This window comes from Aotus nancymaae, unplaced genomic scaffold (genome assembly GCF_030222135.1).
Source record: "Aotus nancymaae isolate 86718 unplaced genomic scaffold, 86718_ANA_hifiasm-v0.15.2.pri h1tg000040l, whole genome shotgun sequence".
NCBI lineage: Eukaryota > Metazoa > Chordata > Mammalia > Primates > Aotidae > Aotus > Aotus nancymaae.
The window spans coordinates 118,869,730-118,888,457 of NW_026988454.1; the positions used below are offsets into that span (position 1 = coordinate 118,869,730).

General features: G+C 52.2%; 2 protein-coding genes across 13 annotated transcripts in view; both read right to left on the minus strand.

Moving 5' to 3' along the window:
• The window catches only part of CUL9 (cullin 9), a 42,616-nt gene extending 34,515 nt beyond the window's left edge, over window positions 1-8,101 (minus strand). For 9 of the 11 annotated variants that reach the window (XM_064361034.1, XM_064361026.1, XM_064361030.1 and 6 more), the window contains exons 1-8: window positions 8,040-8,101; window positions 5,487-6,090; window positions 4,788-4,942; window positions 3,973-4,473; window positions 3,323-3,458; window positions 2,979-3,172; window positions 2,302-2,707; window positions 1,708-1,900 (exon numbers count right to left, since the gene is read on the minus strand). In XM_064361034.1, coding sequence (XP_064217104.1) covers window positions 1,708-1,900; window positions 2,302-2,707; window positions 2,979-3,172; window positions 3,323-3,458; window positions 3,973-4,473; window positions 4,788-4,942; window positions 5,487-6,081 — 2,180 coding nt within the window. In that variant the 5' untranslated portion in view covers window positions 6,082-6,090; window positions 8,040-8,101. The remainder of the gene's footprint in view (window positions 1-1,707; window positions 1,901-2,301; window positions 2,708-2,978; window positions 3,173-3,322; window positions 3,459-3,972; window positions 4,474-4,787; window positions 4,943-5,486; window positions 6,091-8,039) is intronic. The other 2 variants (XM_064361027.1, XM_064361031.1) reach the window with 2 other exon arrangements.
• A 678-nt stretch (window positions 8,102-8,779) lies between these two features.
• SRF (serum response factor) lies at window positions 8,780-18,384 on the minus strand. 2 transcript variants are annotated; one of them, XM_012448696.2, is made up of 7 exons: window positions 17,481-18,384; window positions 15,515-15,781; window positions 13,678-13,939; window positions 12,981-13,100; window positions 11,798-11,989; window positions 11,398-11,474; window positions 8,780-11,186 (listed from the first exon to the last, which is right to left on the minus strand). In XM_012448696.2, exons 1-7 carry the CDS (start codon window positions 17,994-17,996, stop codon window positions 11,091-11,093), a joined length of 1,530 nt encoding a protein of 509 aa, XP_012304119.2. In that variant the 5' UTR covers window positions 17,997-18,384; the 3' UTR covers window positions 8,780-11,090. The 2 variants fall into 2 exon arrangements, with proteins under 2 accessions (XP_012304119.2, XP_064217105.1); XM_064361035.1 differs by lacking the exon at window positions 17,481-18,384 and adding an exon at window positions 17,065-17,263.
• Between the last annotated feature and the right edge of the window lie 344 nt (window positions 18,385-18,728).

The following is an 18,728-nucleotide window of genomic DNA, read 5'->3' on the forward strand; positions in this document are numbered from 1 at the left end:
ATTTATTTTATACTAGATAACATACATGGGTAATACAAATGAATAGATATAGAAATAAGTAAGGGTGTTCACCAAAATATTAATATTGATTGTCTCTGCCTTAATGGCTTTCAGATTTTTTTTCTATCAATCTCACTGGAATATGATCAGATAATTTTTATTTTCATAATTGTCTAACTTTCTTACTGTATTATTCTATAACTACAAAATAAAGCTAATATGATTTTTAAAAAAGACAAGCAAAATATTTAGAACATAAATGACAAAGGAATAACCAGAATGGCTATAAATCCATAAGAAAAAGGCAAAGACCCAATTAAAAAGTGGGAAAAAGATCAGAACAGAATATTTACAGAAAAAAAACAGAACAAATGTATGCAAATATTCCCAACCTCAGCGGAACTAGGAAACTAAAACAAGGAGATACCAATCATTTAAAATGCTGCCAATTAGATAGATTAAAAAGATGACAATATTCAATGTTGGCAGACATAAGGGAAAACAGACCCATTAGAACACTGCACTTGAACTCAGATATAACCACACTGCAGGGTCCTATGCAGCAGTAAAAGTAATGAGGCAGCTCCAAGCAGACTGATATGGGAAGCCCTCTAAGACATTGAGCGGGGGCAAAAAACAGTTGTAGAAACATGTAGAATGTGATTACATATACTAAAACACAAACTCAGAAAATGCTCTATTTCCAAACACACAATTACAAATGCAAATCTATAGGATATAGTAGACTAATAATAGTGGTGAGAAAGGACTTTGGCCTTCCTATGTTCTTTTATATTCTTTTATATTCTTCAGATCTTTTAAAATGAGAATGGGCATGGTGGCTCATGCCTGTAATCCCAGCACTTTGGGAGGCTGAGGTGGGTGGATTATCTGAGCTCTTGAGTTTGAGACCATCCTGGCCAACATAGTGAAACCCCATCTCTACTAAAATACAAAAATCCTAAGTAGGTGGGATTACCAGGCATGGTGGTGGACACCTGTAATCCCACCTAATTAGGAGGCTGAGATATAAGAATTGCTTGAACCCAGGAGGCGGAGGTTGCAGTGGGCCAAGATCATGCTACTGCACTCCAGCCTGGGTGACAGAGTGAGACTGTCTCAAAATTAAGTAAATAAATACATAAAAATAAATAAGTAAACAAAATGAGAATACACTGTGTATTATTTGTATGATTTAAAAGTAAAAAAAAAAAACTTTAAAAATAAAAAGAAAGTAGGTTTTAAGGTACAATGTGTAAAAAAAAAAAAAACAATAAAAAGTAAGTAGGGACAGGAAAAAAAAAAAAGAGAGAGAAAGAGAAAAAGCACCATCTCTAGAGCCAGAAAGACCTAGGCTTGAATCCCGGCTCTGCTATCTCTAAAACTCTAAGGAAGTGACTTAAATTCTCTAAGCTTCAGTTTCCTTACCCATACAGTGGGATAATAATATTACCAATGCTTCCTCAGGTGTTAGGTGGATTTAATGAGAGAATGCGTGTAAAATACTAGCATCGTGCCTGGCATAACAGGAGTGCACCAAGAATACGAGCCATTAAAACATCCAACCTTCCTGCTCGGCTGCTCCTCAGGCTGAGCCTTCCCTCACCCCCAGCTTTTCTAATTCGTGATGTCATAGCTCCTTCCCCGCTACCACCATCCTTTGCCTACAGCTTCAACCAAAACCTCTTCCCTCCCCAACATGCTAACCTCAGCAATCTGTCAGGACGGATCAGAGGGTGGTCCCGCTCAGTGACCTCCTCCACAGCCTGAGAGAGGGCAGAGAGCCCAGAAAGTTGCAGGTTTGTATCCAAGCTGGATATCTGCACAGTGGCCACAACCGCTGCCACATGCTGGTCCAGGGAGCTGCGAGGACCGGGACCCCGCAAGGCTCTGGCCATTTCTGAAACGAGTGGGAAAAGGCAATGGCTAAAAGAACTGTGGCACCTTGAAGTTAGAAGTCTTTAAAGTCAAGCCCAGTTATCCTACCAACATTTAAATACATTATTGGCTACTGCAGCTTGCACAGTTTTCTAATTCCGTGTCAGGGATCTAATGATCAAACAAAGGAGATGAAGATACCCCAGAAAAAGGATGCTCCTTTTCCAGAGATACTGAAGGAAGGGAGCGCTGGTTAATTAAATACAATCAAAGTCAAAAGGAAGATGGACGCATGGTTCCAAGACATTTCCCCCCATAAAAATGACTTTACTCCATGGCTTTCCTTCTACTCTGACTATCCACTTCTTCTATTGAGACCACCCAGGACTTGTTCCAGTTGCTTCCTCCCAGAACCTGACTCACCAGTGGCTGCCTCCTTCATCTCAGTGGGCAGGGTCATTCCTTCAGCCACCAGAAGCTGGTTAAACAGCTGCGAATCACTCTGTGCCATGGGGGGCTCAGTCCTTGTCTTGGTGGGCTCGGCCTCTGTCTTAGGGACCTCGGCCTTTGCTTTGGGGGACTCGGTCTCTTCCTCTGAGAAGTTGGCCTCTGACTTGGACTCCTCTTCTGGATCTGGGGTACAGGAGTGGCTTCGTGAAGTAGACAAGCTGCTTGATTCATTAGGCAGCAGCCCATACTTGGTGTAGATCTGGGAGTTAAGCAGGTCATTGAGGGTGCTGCCCTCAAACCGACTACTGAGAATCTGCAGCAAACCCTCGGCCGTCTCCACGGACACAGAGATCTCACCCAGGGCCTTTTCACCCAGGGTCTGTCAACAGAAGGGGTATACGTTTAGAGACAAGCAGACACAAAGGTCTTGGGGACAGTAATGGGAAGGGTGATCACTCCCCACCACGCCCTCACATCTTCTACATACTAGACCCTCACAGCACTTGTCTCCTCCTCCAGCAGGCCTCCTCCTAACTCTAACCTCTAGCTCCAGCCTCCTCACAAGCAGTATCCCCTATCTAAAACTCCCTCTAGAGAATCCCACCTCTAACCCTACTACAAAACCCCCAGGTATCTCAGGCCTGTAATACCTCATCCAGGTTCTCCCGAAGATTCTGGAAAATTGGCTGCTGCTCACACAAGTCCAACTTTTTGATAAAGAAAAGCAGCTCCCACCACTCAGCCTGGGTCAGATATCCCACTCTCTCATTCTTCTGAGGTTCGGGCTGGAGGTACGGCAAAGCGTAGAGCCCATCCATAGGATTCCAGTCCCAGGAGGGAAATGCTGAGGACACAGGCATGGCGGGGATCAGCACCCCTCAGGAATGGGGTTCATTTCTGGACCCCTGGGGCTGCTCCTGGTCAGAAGTGGCTTTACCCCAGTCACTACTCCTCTGTTCAGAGACATGCTATCCATGTCCCCTCTTAGGCTCACCTGTGCCCAACACAGTAGCCCCTGCCCCCTTCACCACAGCTGCTGAAGCCTTATCCTCAGTGGCTTCCTCAGGGCCCAGGATCTCCAGCATGTGCCAGTGCACCCAGTAAGTGCGGCCTGTTGACTGCCAGAAAACCTGGTATGAGGGAGGAAGAAAGAGGGCAGAATAGAGAAAGCTCAGCCCTCTGAGCCTTGGGCTGTGAAGGCTTGAAAGAACATGCCCAAGTATAGATTTGGGTCACACCCTCAAGACACACACCTGGCTAAGCCTGGAAAAAACCCCCACATGGCAAAAGGCTTCTTTCCCTTATCAGGAGTGGGCCCTGCCTCTTTCCTTAACCATGATGGTCTCTGCTCCCACATTCCTTCCCAGCCTCTTCCACCAGTGGTGGCGGTGGGGAGGCACCTCCATTTATCAGTTCTGCTTCCTGGGTGAGTCTCCCATGAACTCACAGCCCACCCACACCCCTGCCAGATTTTCTCAGCCCTCCAAATGCACCCCCCGCAAACGCCAATACCCTTGTATCATTCCAATTCCCCGGCGGGGGAGTTCTTCTTGGGTGGCCTGCAGGAGTCCCCTGCATGGAAGTCCCAACTATACCCACCCCAAATAAACTCCCAACAGTGTCTCACCACCGTGCGCTGCCCACCTGCACAGGTGGAATGCCATTGTTGCTCTGCCGGAACTCGCCCTCGTCCCCAGCACTGATCTCCTCGTAATCATCCAGCATCCGCACTCGCATCCCCGGCTGCAGCGTCTGTTGCACATATTCTCCATAGCCACTACGGCTGGAGAATTCAGAGCGTTGGCGGAAAACGCACCCTTGTCTTCTGGGGGTGGTGACAATGGTGGGGAGTAAAAGGCTGGGGCCTGAAATGTAGGGCTGAAAGATGGACCTGGATGGCCGAGGAGGTGACGTGCCCTGTTCGCTGAGGTTCTGGGCCCAGCCCATGCTCCGCACCAGCTCAGAGATGAGGTTGCCCACAGCCATGCTGAACTCCAGCTCCCGCTGTCCCCGGCTTTTCTCTCTTGTAGCACATGGGGAGCTTTGGTCTCCAGCTCCCAGCTCTGGACTGTTATTCAGCTGATCCAGGAGGGAGGTGACACAAAGGTAGCGCTTCACCAAGGAAAAGAGCAGCTTTCCTGGGATCTGTAAGACATGATCCTTGGCACAGGTTCATCTCTTCCTGGCTTCCCTCTTCCCTTCCCCTCAATATCCTCCTCTACTCTGTAGTTCTCAAACTTCAATTTGTGTAAGAAAGGCATAGGGAGTGTTTTAAAACACAGATTCCTGGGTTCTAATCTCAGAAATTCTGAATGGAGAGGGGCTGGGAGGGAGGACATGAACCTTCATGTTAACAAGTTCCCAGGTGGCTCTGGTGCTAACATATAGTCCTGAACCACGTTTTCAGAAATAATGCCTTAGGCCTTGTACATAGCATTTCCCTACAGCTGGCAGCGTACCTGAGGCAGATGAATGCCCTCAAAGGCCATGCAGTGTTCTTCAGAGGATGTGGTTTCTGCAAACAGCTCCAGCAATGTATAGCGACTGTCAAAATCCATGTGCTGCTCGATGCCATCTTGCTGGCTCAGTGACAGAAGGACGTGAGCCCGACTCCCTGTAATCCACACCCAATCCATATCTTCTCCTCAATCCCCAGTACCTTCTCCCTGCCTTTCCTAGATTCTATCTCTTACCCCAGAGGCTTTCAAACTTCGTTACTAAGACTCACAGCAAGAAACACATTTTACATGGTAACCTGTTACAAACATACATATAACTGAAACATATATTTTATGCTACAAAATTTACCTACTAAGTGCTACACACTGATAACTTTAGGTTTTTTTTAATGTTGGTTATAACCCACCAAATTGATTTCAAAACCAACTAACAAATCTCAATCCAGTTTCAAAAATACAGATAAGTCTTATTCTCTTCTCTGTCAATGCACTGAGAATGAACAGATAAGCCAGAGGCTATCATTTTAGCCTCTTCATATACCTGAAATAGCCTATTAATCTATATTTTTCCTTTGCATCAAATTGATATTCACCAAATACTAGCTGTTCTTACAGAGCTGGGAAATCTCTTTCTGCTCTTACTCCTCCTTGTGGCCCCATTTTCTCCATTGCTTTCCTTCTTCCCTGGCTGTCTCTTACCAGCATCGTGGGCTGCCAAAGCCTGCAGCATTTTGCCTGCACTCCGGCGGATCTGAGGCTCAGGATTGCACAACATATGCATGAGCAGGTCCAGGGCTCCTGTCTCCCTGAAGACACCAGTAAGGGGCCCGATGCTGGCATAGGCACTGAGCACATGGATGGTGTGGAGCACAGCAGCTGTGAGGCTTGGGGTCCCACTTTCTGCCAGTTGCCTGGCAGCCCTGCGTACCAGCGCCTGCACATCAGCCTCCATCTCTCCCATTGCCACTTCATCCAGGCCTCCTGGATCTCGAGGAAAGCTTCCCGAAACCCCAGCTGGTTCATGCTGAGGTCCCTTAGATAGTGCTCGCTCACCTAACAGCCCAGGGCAGTTGGCGTAGACCTCAGGAGCTGACAGCCACATGAGGATGTGCTCTGCTTTGCCTTCTTCCACACCCACTTTGCCCGCTTCCCCACACTTCAGGACACTCCATCGGATCAGGTATTCAGGATGTCCATCATGCCCAGGCCTCTGCCGAATGAGTTCTTCAGGGTATGCCTGCAGCCGGGGCCCTAAGGGCACCATGAGGTCCCCAGCATGCCGTTCCCCCACCATTTTGACCTCCTGGGATACACAAGGAGAAAGATAAGGCAGTATGAGAAAAGAAAAAAAATACACAGAGGGGGTGGAATCTTGAGACACAGAGAAGGTGGGTGGTGATCGGTAGGCTGCATGGTAGAATTTAGGAGGCCAAACAGAAAGGCAAAAAATAGGATGGCATAAATAGCTGAACATACTTTGGGATTTATAACAGAAGGAGAATAGAGTGAACACAGTAAAGGGATGAAAGGAAGGGGTTTAAGAAATGGAAGAGTTGGCTGGGCATGGTGGCTCACACCTGTAATCCTAGCACTTTGGGAAGCCAAGGCAGGTAGATCATGAGGTCAGGAGTTCAAGACCAGCCTGGCCAACATAACGAAACCCCGTCTCTACTAAAAATACAAAAATTAGCCCAGTGTAGTGGTACACTCCTGTAGTCCCAACTACTCAGGAGGCTGAGGCAGGAGAATCGCTTGAACTGGGGAGGCAGAGATTGCAGTGAGCCAAGACCATACCACTGCACTCCAGCCTGGGTGACAGAGTGAGATTCTGTCTCAAAAAAAAAAAAAAGTAGAGTTTACAAAAAGAGAATGAAAAGAATAATAGGCAAAGTAACAATAAACTGACAGTTAAGCAAGACAGTTTAGGCAGGATAGCAGCATGGCTGAGAGTTACAGGTTAGGACTTAGAAGGATAACATGGGTGGACTGGAAGGGCAGCAGCACACGAGGCATGGAGTCAGAACACGTGAGGAAAAGTAGGATAGCAGGATAGCAGAGGGGCCGGACAGGGAGTATAAACAACAGAGTAAAGCTGGAAGGTGGATGTAAAGGGTGGGTCATGGCAGATGTAGAGAATGGAGATGACAAAAAGCTGGAATTTTGGGGCAAATGACTGGATAGGAAAAGTGTATTTGGGTCTTGTGAAAGGGGGAGGGGCCTAGGGACCAGACAAAATTATGGGAAAGACAACCAGGTCCCACCCTGCACTTATGCTGTATGGTAAGGTTCTAAGTAAGTCAGGTAGATAAGATAGAGGTGGTAATCATGAGGTTAAAGGTAGGGAATGAGGTCAGGAGAGAAGCAATATTCAGAGATTTCAGAGTCAGATAAATGTGACTCTGAATTCTGGCTCTTTGTTTCACTGTCTGTATAGTTTGGAACAAGTTACTTAACCTCTGAGCTTGTTTTCTCTTCTGCAAGATGGTAGTAATATTCATAGCTATTTCATGAATTTAATAAGATCATGTATATAAAGCACTCGGAACAGCATGTAGCACATACTTCTTAGAAGGAGGAGATAGGAGAGTCATCAAATAAATGCAAAGTTATTAAGACTGATTGTAAATGGGAGTGGGATGATCAGGAAAGATACGCGTGATATGAAGCAATGTAGGGGCAACAGGAAATAGAATAAGAATGAAAAGGTAAACCCAGATGAAGACATGGTGGTCAGGGCAGGGGTCATGTTGGCGTACAGGGACAGAAGATGAGAGTAGAAGAGGAGGGAGAAAGAAGGATGTGGACCTCAATAGAGGTAGGGGCCCACTTAGGATGTAGGGCAGGCCCGGATGGTAACCAGCGACGTGCCAGCGGGCAACTGATTACCAGCAGGGGGAAGTAAAAGAATCGGATAGGAGGAGGTGGGGGGTGTAACATAGGCCTAGAAGAGCAACAATAAACTAAGGTGTGGGGGTGAGGTCTGGACGCAGGGATGAGACCAGCAGATGGCAAGGTCAAGCCCAAGCTTGCAGAGCCGTGGGGAGGTGGAGGAGGCCAGCACTGCAGAGGGAAAGGGTTTGGGGAGCGGGATGAGGATGGTTGGGGGAGCCGTCCAAGGAAGCTGAAAAGACCCAGTAAATCTGAGAGAGCTAGATCTGGTTCCCTTCGTCAGCCCTACTGACAGTGGCTAAAGAACCGGGGAGGGGACAGGAGAAGGGGAGGGACCGGGTCCGCGCAGAACTCTCCTCTCACCTCCCACCGCCCGGCTCAGCCCTCGCTGGGACCCAGCAGCTGGTCCCGCTGTCCTGGCCCCGCCTCCTCAGAGCTCCCTTCCGGGTCACACGGCGAGTGCACGCACGGCCGGTACCTACGGGTCCCACCGTGGCCCACGCCGAGCGTGGCGGAACAGCTCGTGAGTGGAGCATGCGTGCTACCGCAGGCGGCTGCACGGGGAGAGGGGCGTGGGGGCGTGCTACCGGCGGAGCTCAGGATCGAGGTCACGTTCCTCCTCTCTCTGCAGCAGGAAGAAGCTCTTTCCGTCTAGTCAACTGTGAACCCCCACTTCTCTTCACTGGGTTGCCCTCCTAATCCTCCCTCTCCCAACAGAGAGATCATTCTGACGAAACACAGTATCCCACACTCCCATCTTAAGGCTGTCCTATGACTTTTCAGTAGGTAACGTGCCCATGAGTTTCCCAAACCCTTGAGCAAGGCTTTGGATTAATTGTGCCACTTTTCCTATTAGTTAAAATTACTCCTATGCGTTGGCCTTAACACCTAGCAAAGCCACGCATGGGAAGAAGATCCTCGACCCCGCAAAATGTTCCTTAAATTAAATCGTATAGAATTCAACAGCCCAAAGCACACATTAGCATTACCGTTCTCACCAAGCAGCCCGGATTGCTACTCAGAGCAGCAATTTTAGGAGTTTGCCTTGCAGTCATACCCCCCTCCCTCCCTAAGTAGAAAAATAGAGCCAAAGACCCCACGGAGTCTGTGCACAAAAATGATACATTTATTGAAAGAGTATTTTTTTTTAATACAAAAGAAAGCTCTGTACATAGGACTGTGACCATGTCCACTATTCCTGGGTCAGCATCCCAGGGGAAGTAGAAACCACTGACACACACACTCACATTCACACACACACACACTCTGGCACGCACACACACACACACATACCCCAGAGCCACCGAGGAAGGGAAACACCAAGGATCGCTGCACATAAAAATGCCACCTCAACTCATCCCTGACACACGCATGTTCTCCCAAGGCCACGCTCACACAACACCCATTATAAGCACTTTGCCTGATTCACTCACTGGGTCTGTCTTTTGTGGGAAGGAGAGGAAGAATTCATCAAAGGTCTCCTCCCATGGGTGGGGGAGTAGGGAGTGAGTGAGTGGTGATGGAGTGAAACAAGAGCAGAGCAAAGGGGCTGGGCAGTTACAGACCTGAGTCCCAAGCTCCCCTGCTCTCTGGCCCCTGATTTGCCATGCCCCAGCCTTGAAAGCCACCCATAAGCCCCAGCTATCTCCAGGAGAAAGCCCAGAAAGGTGACTTCCATCTTGGCACCCCAAATTGGAGCAAGACAGCAATGAGGGTTAGACATTAGGGGGTTCTCAAACATGTAGGCAAATCATCCCCTTGATAACTAGGCTGTGCGTAAAATCTTCCCCCACCCCTTCACCTAATCACAGAAGCCAGCTTGTTCCTACTGAAGGCAGTCATAGGGGTTAAGAAAATTTCACCCCACTGCTGCCCTGTTTCTGAAAAAGCTCCCTTTCTGGATATAGGTGGTGAAGGTAGGCTCTGACACAGGGTAAAAGACCCTCCCCCCTATGCTGCCCACCCTCAAGATCTACCCCAAAGGGGGAAGAGGGAGGTGGGGCATGGCCCCTGTACAAATTACATAAATACTGAGGTTACACTTAGAAAAATAAAGTCATTTTCTTCAAGGCTTTTTGTCTTAATTTAAAAAAGTTACAGTAGCTGCTCACTCCCTGGGAGAGCTGCCCATTTCTGGCTCCCCTTTGGCTGCACTCAGCCCAAGAGCTGCTCCCACTTCTTCTGACCCCCATTCCTGCCTCTCACCCCCTCCCAGACCCCACCCTGCTCACTGCAACTTGGGCCCCAGGTACAGGCCTGGGGAAGCACAAGGCTGCAATGCCCATGCGTGTGGCACAAATGAAGTCAGTTGCCTCTGCCTGACACCCTCCCACCCCACCCCGACATTTGGTCTCCCTCTTCCCTCTCCCTAGCAACAGCCCTAAAGGGCAAAAAGAGGCCCAGAGCTGTAGGTCACCCTCCCCACCCCGTTGGGGCATGGCCTGAGGGCCCCTCCCCCCGCTTTCTCCTGGAAACAACCCAGGACTGGGCAAACCCAGAATCTCCCCTACACACTGGCGGACCCCAAGCTTGTGGGGTGGCTCTGTCCCCAGGGGCCCAGCCAGTTCTGGGGAGCCCAAAGTCTCCCCAGGGAAGGGGAGTTTGGGCAGGGAGGGGGACGAGAAAAACGCCATAAAAAAAAGTTAAATATTTTAAAAATATATATTTATAGATTTGTTTTCACTTCGTCTCCTCAAATAAAAAGTTCAAAATCAACTTTAAGTAAAGCAGCTGGGAGGAGAGGGGGGAAGACGAGGGGAAGAAGGGAACGCTGGCGGTTCCCTCCAACCCAGGAGCCCCTGGAAGTCCAAGGGGAGCGGCAAGGCAGGGCAGGTGGCCCCAGGAACCTGCCCAGTGCACAGGCCCAGCTACTCAGGAGCTGAAGGGGCAGAGGGCAGCGGTGTGAGGGAAGAAGCCCCTGTCTCCCCAGCTGGCCCCGAGGGGCAGGGGCAGGGCTCTTTTGATCCAGCCTGTGGCAGACACAGGGCTCACCTGGGGTCAGCAAGGAGGCTGGCAAGAGGGCCCCAACTGCTTCCTCAGGGGAGGACACAGTGCCCAGCCCCACAGAAGGCCTGTGTGTGGGGAGGTGGGGCACGGTCCCATTGGGTAAGCTAATACTCATGGCAAACATCGAGCCAAGCTGGCGAGGGGGGTCCCAGGAAGGAGGACGGCCCCTCCAGCAACAGAAATGGGAGGTGGGGCGGGAAGAAGGGGAGGCTGAGGGAGGACGGGTGGAGGCAGACAGGCCCATTTCTTTGGCTGGAGTGAGAGGGCTCAGTCCTGTGGCTGCCTGCCCGCTCCTCCTCCCCGCCTTCCTCCCGCGGCCCGTCAACGTGTGTGTAAAGAAAACGTGAAAAGGCAACAATAAATAAGTGGTGCCATCCCTTGGGCCATCTGTCCAGGGCGGCGGGCGGATCATTCACTCTTGGTGCTGTGGGCGGTGTCCAGGTTCACCACCTGTAGCTCGGTGAGGTTGCTGCTGCTCCCGGCCTGCTGCCCTATCACAGCCATCTGGAGGGAAGGGGGTGTATGAGGAGAGGCAGGGACTGGCCAGCCAGCTCAGGCTCCCCCGACTGCCCTGCCAGCCAACCAAGGCCTGCGCAGAAAAGCAGATGGGCTTCTGGGCTAGGGATTTCAGCTTTGATAAACTGGTAACAGGGTCCCCCAAAGTCAAGACAAAGAATTGGCTATCTGGGATGAGGTGACAGGTATCCCCACCTACCTGGTGGAGCTGAACTGCTGAAACAGGGATCTGCACTGTCCCAGACGACGCTGTCAGGAACACCTGGGGGACACCACCTACATTGGAAAACCACAGGAGATACTCAAATTGTTTGTTGAAACTTCCTGATATTGGAGGAGTGGTGACAAATGCACAAGTGATGGGGGGAGTGTCAGATGGAAGTGCCAAAGGGAGAGGGTACCAGTGTGTCTGAGGGTGCATGTGGGTGTGAGCATCTAAGTGTGCATGGGTGTCCAAATGTGTGTGTGAGCATCTAAGTCTGTGTTGTATTTCGGTAGAAATATCTGTAGGCATCAGTGCATGTGTGTATGTGTAAGTATGCGTGTGTGTATAAGGAAGGAAACGGTCCTCTTTTCCTGATCCCTGCTCCTCTACTCACCTGGTTCCTGGACCTGGCTGTGGGACACCTGCATGGTGGATGGTGCCTGGGAGAAGGCATTCAGCACGGTGAGGCTGCCATCAGCCAGGCCCGAGGTGGGAGCATACATCACCGCATGCGGGCTAGGGTACATCATGTGGCCACCCACAGTTGTGGGCACAGATGACGTCATGATGGTGGCGGGCAGCGTCACTGGTAAACACAAACACGTGTCAGCTCGACACTGGTCCCTACTGATACCTCCCATTCTACCCCTAGGAATTCCAGGCCCCCAGAGCCCTCTTGCCATTTCCCAGGTCAGAAGCTAGATACAACTATTCCTCTGCTCCATCATCAACTTTAAAAAGTCTATTTTTTCTTGAACACAACACCACCAATCTTTAATTGTATCCTATCACATTGTACTATTCAATTGTCTATCTGCTGAAGTCTCTAAGTCCCAAATCTTGGGAAAAACAAAGATTATGACTGACCTACTCTCAGGAAACTCAGATACTCCCTTTTTAGGGAGTTCTAACATCTTATTTTTATTTGTTCTCATTCTCCCTCCTTCATAATGCACAGCTAACAAATTCATCTTTCAAACCAGCACGTCTCAAATGTTAATGTGCATTACATGGGAATCTTGTTAAAACACAGATTCTGATTCAGTAGGTTTGGGGTGAGACTAAAGATTCTGTATTTCCAACAAGCTCCCAGGTAATTCTGGTGTTCCCAGTCCATAGGTCACACTTTAAGTAATAAGGTTATAAAAAACGAGAATTTAAAATTAACCTTATTTTGAGAGTATCTCATCATTCTGAAATGTCTAGAGATACATGAGGGTAATTGTAGCTATTCAAAACCTGTAAGAACCTAGCACAAAGAGAAAATTGCTAAGTCCTTCCTGATAATTAAGCAAATGTGTCTTTGAGCAAGTAACTTCTTATTTCTAGGCCTCTGGTTCCTCATCTGAATGAGAAGGTGGCTCCTAAATTTCTCCTGGAATCCACGGCCCCACTGCAGGGCAGGATTCAAAACGCAGTCATCCTCACCTGACTTTCCCATAATTATTAAGCCAAAAGCCTCAATCTCCACTTTAAGAAATCCCTTGACTTTAGCTACAGAAGGGTTACTTCTGGCACCTACTGCTAGGCATCGTCGGGGAGGCAGGCAGGGAGGGTGACAGGGCTGCGAGCTATACCTGTCCCGCTGGAGGAGGTCTGCGTGAGGTCTGTGCTGCTGTCACGGGAGGGAGACGCTTGCTGTGGGGCCTGGTGCACTTGAATGGCCTGCACTGGGACCTGCTGGGCCACTGCCCCACCTGTAAGACATAGAGTCTTATTTGTGCTCTGTCCTGCCCACTTGCCACCTCCACCAAGTACCCATGGACACCCCAGTCCTAGGGTCTGGCACACTGGTCCCCAACTCCCATCACTATCTTTCCTGGGAGTTAAAGAGGCCCTTCATGCCCGAATCTCCCCTATGGAGGCTTCCACGCTCTGCTCTTGCTCATCCCTCCTCCTCCCGCCCTGGGCCTTGCCTCTCTTTTCTTCAGTTAACCCAAGAGCTGGCAATAACCCATCAAGGACATGATCTGCCTTCCAGTCAAGGCAGGAAGTGGTGAAATGTCTACTGCCCTGTGGCAGTGGGGGCACGGGGCTGGGGCACCTAGACAGGGCCAGAGTATATGGTTGAAACTTACTGACAAGGACAGCAGGGGTCTCAGTGGGCAGAGGTATGCCTGCCAACGGGATATAAGAGGCTTCTCTCAGGCTCTGGCCCCTAGTCACCTTCCTTCTGAGCAGGGAAAGAGGTTCTCTTGGTGCCAGCCCTAAACACACTCTTAGCATGCTTGATTTGCCCCGAGGACGAATCTCTCCCTGCCCCTCGTGACTCACCAGGCATAAGGGTGAAGCTGGTAGGCAGCTGCATAAGGCCCCCAGAGGAGACAGGGCCGCTGCCTGTACTCTTCAGCACAGTCCCGTTGGCACTGCTGACAGCACTGGGGCTGACACTAGCAGACACTGGTGCCAGGTAGTTGGTGATGGGAAAGGAGGGGCCACTGCTGACTTGCATGGTGGTAGAGGTGCTAGGTGCTGTTTGGATGGTAGAGGTGGTACCCGGCAGGTTGGTGACTGTGAACGCCGGCTTCAGTGTGTCCTACACCCAGAGTAAAGATGAAGCAATGAGCCTCTCCCAGATCCTGCCTCTGCAGAAGCTTTGTGTGGACTGAGAACCCAGACTGAAACCAGTGAGCTTGGGTTCAAATCCCCACACCACCATTTACTTGCTGCCTGACTCTTGGGTAAGCTATTGATCTACCGAGTTACAGTTTCCTATCCATAAACGAAGAGTAATACCTACCCCCTAGGTTGCTGTAAGGATTAAGTAGGTTAGCATACGTAAATCACTTGGAAAACAGTAACTGGCACATAAAAAGCCCAAAATAAATATTTGCTGTTCTTATGATGATGATGATCATTGTCATCATTATAATCCCCTGAGTTCTCTGCTCCAACGGACTATGGTAATCTCACTGGCTGGGGTGTCAGGACACCAAGGCCTGTTCCTAGCTCTGGTAATGACCATTTATGTGACCCTGAAATAACCACTCCCCTTTTCTGAACCTTGGTTTTCCTCTATAAGCATGAGGGGGCTGGGCTGCTATGTTTTCTTTAAAAGAGTTTTTCCAGCTCTGATTTGTTAGGCTTCCAATAGGAACTCTGAGTTTCTCAGAGAACTTAGAGTTTGAGAGAGATCTTGAGGGTCTGGCAATGACGCACATCCAAGATATAAACTACCAAAAGAATGTACTCATCCATCAAATTTCCTGGGAATAAACGAGACCTACTGTTACAAAAGTTTAAAAATTATTACAGATGATATGCTACTGAGAGAGGGAGAAGCCTACAGCACTGACTCTCCCTTCAGGGAGCCTTTGTTCTTAGAAGGGGAAAGAGGAAACTGAGAACCAAGCCACCAAGCCCAGACTCGAACTGAGTCAACCAGAGGCTCAAAGGCTCGGGGGTGGTTCAGCACGAGACTTTTGCTAAGCAGCTGGGCCCAGGACTCTTGATTGGCAGAGGCGTTGCTAAGGCAAACAGTGCCGCTTCTTCCCATTGGCCAGTTAGTTAAGCGCTACCCGGAAGGTGGAGCTCCCCAGACAGCAAGGGAGGAAACCCCACCCCCTCTCCTTACCGGGAAAGGGAAGGGGGAGGCGTTACAGCCCCGGCATCCCTAGCAGCAGGCGAAAGCGCTCCCTAACTGCCCAGGTCCCCAACATCCTAAAGAGGCAGGCGGCAGGCTTGTAAGGTAGTCTCCGGCCCAGTCAACCAGCCTGCCTGCCGAGACTGCTGGGTTCCCAGGACCCCGGGACCAGAGTGCTCGCTTTCTACTCCCTGGCGACCCAGCCTGGAGGGCCGGGCTAAACTACACCCCCGCCCCTAGTGGGGAGACAGCTGGCGGGAGGAATGCAATGGCCCTGCCAGGCAGGCGGGCTGCGGGCGGGAGGCCGGCGTGGAGCCCGAGCGGGCCTTATATGGGCACGGAGGCCGCCCGCTTATCTAGGGGGCCGGGCTCTGTCAGGAAAGCGAGGATGGACACCTGTCCCCTAGGACGAGGGTCGCTAATCCAGCTCCACTCTACATCCGTAGGCACCTATCCACCTGTCCTGGGCCAGAGAGGAAGAGGGACCCCCTTCCCTTCCCTCCTCTCACATAGGCAACCCAAACACACCTTGGTCTCCCCACTGCTGTCAGACTCCGACACCTGGTAGGTGAGATCTGTCTCTTCAAAGCCAGTGGCACTCATTCTCTGGTCTGTTGTGGGGTCTGAGCGGGGTGGAGAGTCTGGCGAGTTGAGGCAGGTCTGAATCAGTGCCTTGCCGGTCTCACTGGTGATCATGGGCTGCAGTTTGCGGGTGGCAAAGGTATACACATGGCCTGTCTCACTGGCCACTAGCAACAGCACCTGTGTCCCTGTCAGCGTGGACAGCTCATAGGCCTGAGGGGTGAGGAGGGAGACGGGCAGGTCAGCAAATTTTTTATCTCTACCTTCCTTGGGAAGTTGGAAAAAGAAGAATTATATACAGTGATCTCGTTCCCCTATTCCCATAATGACCTTCATCTCTAGTGACTCTGGGAGCAGAGTGTCCTATCAGGATCTCTGGAAGCAGCAAAACTACCCATGCTCCTCCTTTGAGGAGCAGCCCCACTGACCTGCAGATATCCCCAAGCAAACAGTAATAGCTGGCCGGTGGTGGAACATACAACCTCAGGGGATACGAACCAAGGACCCAATTAGCTGCTCTCCAACACAGCTTAGAGCCTGGAATGTCCCAGAGCCTCACCCCTCCTCATTGTCACAGGGATCAGGATGGATCCCTACCTACCACAGTGGAATTTGCACAAGACCTTAGTGATAAGGGACCACTTAAGCTCCAACTGTTCCATATTTCTTTCCAGAAACTGCACAGGCTCCAACTTGTTGACACAGCCTAATTTCTCCTTTTGTCCTGTAATACTTTACTGCCCTTTTTTCTTTGTCTTGGGAAGAAGGTTATATGAAAGGAGAGAAGAAAGTTTTCCTTCATTAATTACCTCCCCCCACAACCTTCTCCACTATGATCAAGTGATAAGGGATACTGATACAACAGTGTCTGGAGTGATGGGAGATGAGACCTAGATTAGTACTGAACATCCTGCCATGAGCCCCGGAAGGGGACCTTAAAGGATGGCCCCATGGATGCCATACCCTCCCAACGAAGTTCTACGAACCGCCTTGGAAGCAGCTCTGGTTTCTACACGGGACATAAATAAACACCAGCCAGTGTTCCCAAGGATCCAGCTCCTTGTTTCCCAATTCCTCTGCTTTCATCCCTTCCCTTCCCTTCTACACCCCAAAATTACTCCTTTCCTCACCACTTTCACTGGTTGGCAGATGAGGAATTCCTAGGTACCTCTGCAAGCCTCCCTGACTTCCCCCAAACCCCATCCATGCATAGATTCTCCGTAGGGCTGGAAACCCCACTTGTCCTAACTGCAGGAGATTCTGCAGCTGGTCCTGCCAGGAGCATGCGGTTCCCAGTGGATGCCATGGAAGGCTCACGGCCGGCGCGGGACTAGGTCCCTGCTGCTCAGGGCAGCACCAGTTCTCCTGCCCGGCTCCCTTACCTGGTTCCTAACCCTGCCTGTCCTTCGAACAAGCACTACTCTTGTGGTGCCCGCTTCCTCCCACACATGCTCGCTCATTGTTGTCATGCAGCTCCAGCCTCCTCACCTCCATACCTTCTAGTCTGCTCCCTGCTTTTCCGGCGCCCTCCTCCGAACACCAGAGTGCACAGGATCTACTGATCCCGCTTCTCTTTATCCACCTCCTTGGCAGCCTGGCAGCCTCGCAGGCTCCCATGACCGCTCCTCACCCCTTCACTCAGCAAGAGCCCTCTTCCCCTCGCGCGCTGGTCACTCCCACCTCGGCGCCTTTCCCCACGGCTCCGGGCGTTCGCGGGATCTCCCCTCTCCCCACATTTCCCAGGCGGCCCCTCCCCTTCGGCCCTCCCCGGGCAGGAGACATCCCCTCCCACAGACCTCCAGCGGACTCGCCGCCTCTCACCTCCGCCTCGGCTCTGCCTTCCTCCCGGGCTCCCCCCGTGCATCCCCACCCCTCCCGGCCCCCGGGGCCCGCGAGCCCGCCGGCTTGGTACCTTCTTCATGATGCCCGTCTTCCTCTTGCTGAAGGTCGTGTAGCGCCGCAGCTTGTTGTCGATGAACTCCATCTTGATCTTCACGCGGCCCCGGGTCTTCTTACCCGGCTTGGCCCCGCTCACCGCGCCACTCACCGGCCCGTAGCCTCCGGTGGCCGCCGCCGACGCCTCGGGCCCACCGACCACCATGCCGATCTCCATCTCGCTCAGGCTCCGCTTCAGGCCGCGCCGCTCGGCGCCCAGCTCCTCCTCCTCGCCCGACTCCGAATCGCCCTCGCTGCCGCTGTAGAGGGCCCCCGCGGTGGGCGCCGGGGTGGTTGCCGCCGCTGCCGCAGCCTCCCGCTCCAGGCGGCCGGGCCCAAGCCCCGCGCCGTTCCCGGGGACTCGGCCCCCGTTAGCACCGCGAGTCCCGCCGCCGCCGCCGCCCGGCCGCCCCGTCGGGGTCCGATTCAGGCTGCCCCCCAGGGCCGAGCCCCGGCCCAGAGCCGCCGCGGCCCCAGCTTGGCTCGGTAACATGGCGCTCGATGCAGGAGGGCGGACGGGCAGTCAGCGAGGAATCGGAGACGCCGCCGCCGCCGCCATCGGCTTCCCGGCTCAACCCGGCACTCCCGCTGCTGCTGGTGCCGCTATCGCTGCCGCGGTCGCCGCTGCGAACCCGGGGCCCCTGCACGCCCGGGCCGACCTGGGCCCTCACTTTCCTGCCCCTGTGGCCCGGGCTGCCCCAGGCCGCGCGCAGCGCCCCCTGTCCGTCTGCTAGGGCGGCGCGCCCGGCGGCCGTCAGCGTCCCCCGGGGGGCAGGGGCTGCTGGCCGCGGCCGAGACGGCGGGTGGAGGGGGCCGGGACCACGCGCTGGCGGCGGAGGGATCCCCCAACCCTTCCCCCCATATAAAGAGATACAATGTTTCCTTTTATGGCGAGGCCGCTCCTTATATGGTGAGCCCCAGCGCCCCCGCCCCATTGGTCCGCGGTTCCGGCACCTCCGCTCCCCATTGGCCCATGGGGGCGCTTATTTGCATAGACATACCGAACTCGTTGCTGTCATCTCGCGTCAGACCGCGACTCCAAGAGGGGAGGAGCCGACGCCTCTTAAAGGAACCGGAGAGCAGGCACGACTCCGCCTCCCTGAACCCGAGAATGGTAGCACGGTTTGGGAGGCACCGGCGGAGAAGCAGCCTGGGAGAGGACTGGAGCGCAGTCTTGCGGAGGAGAGGGAGCAGCACTAGGAAATGGGCACCGGGACGCTGGAGG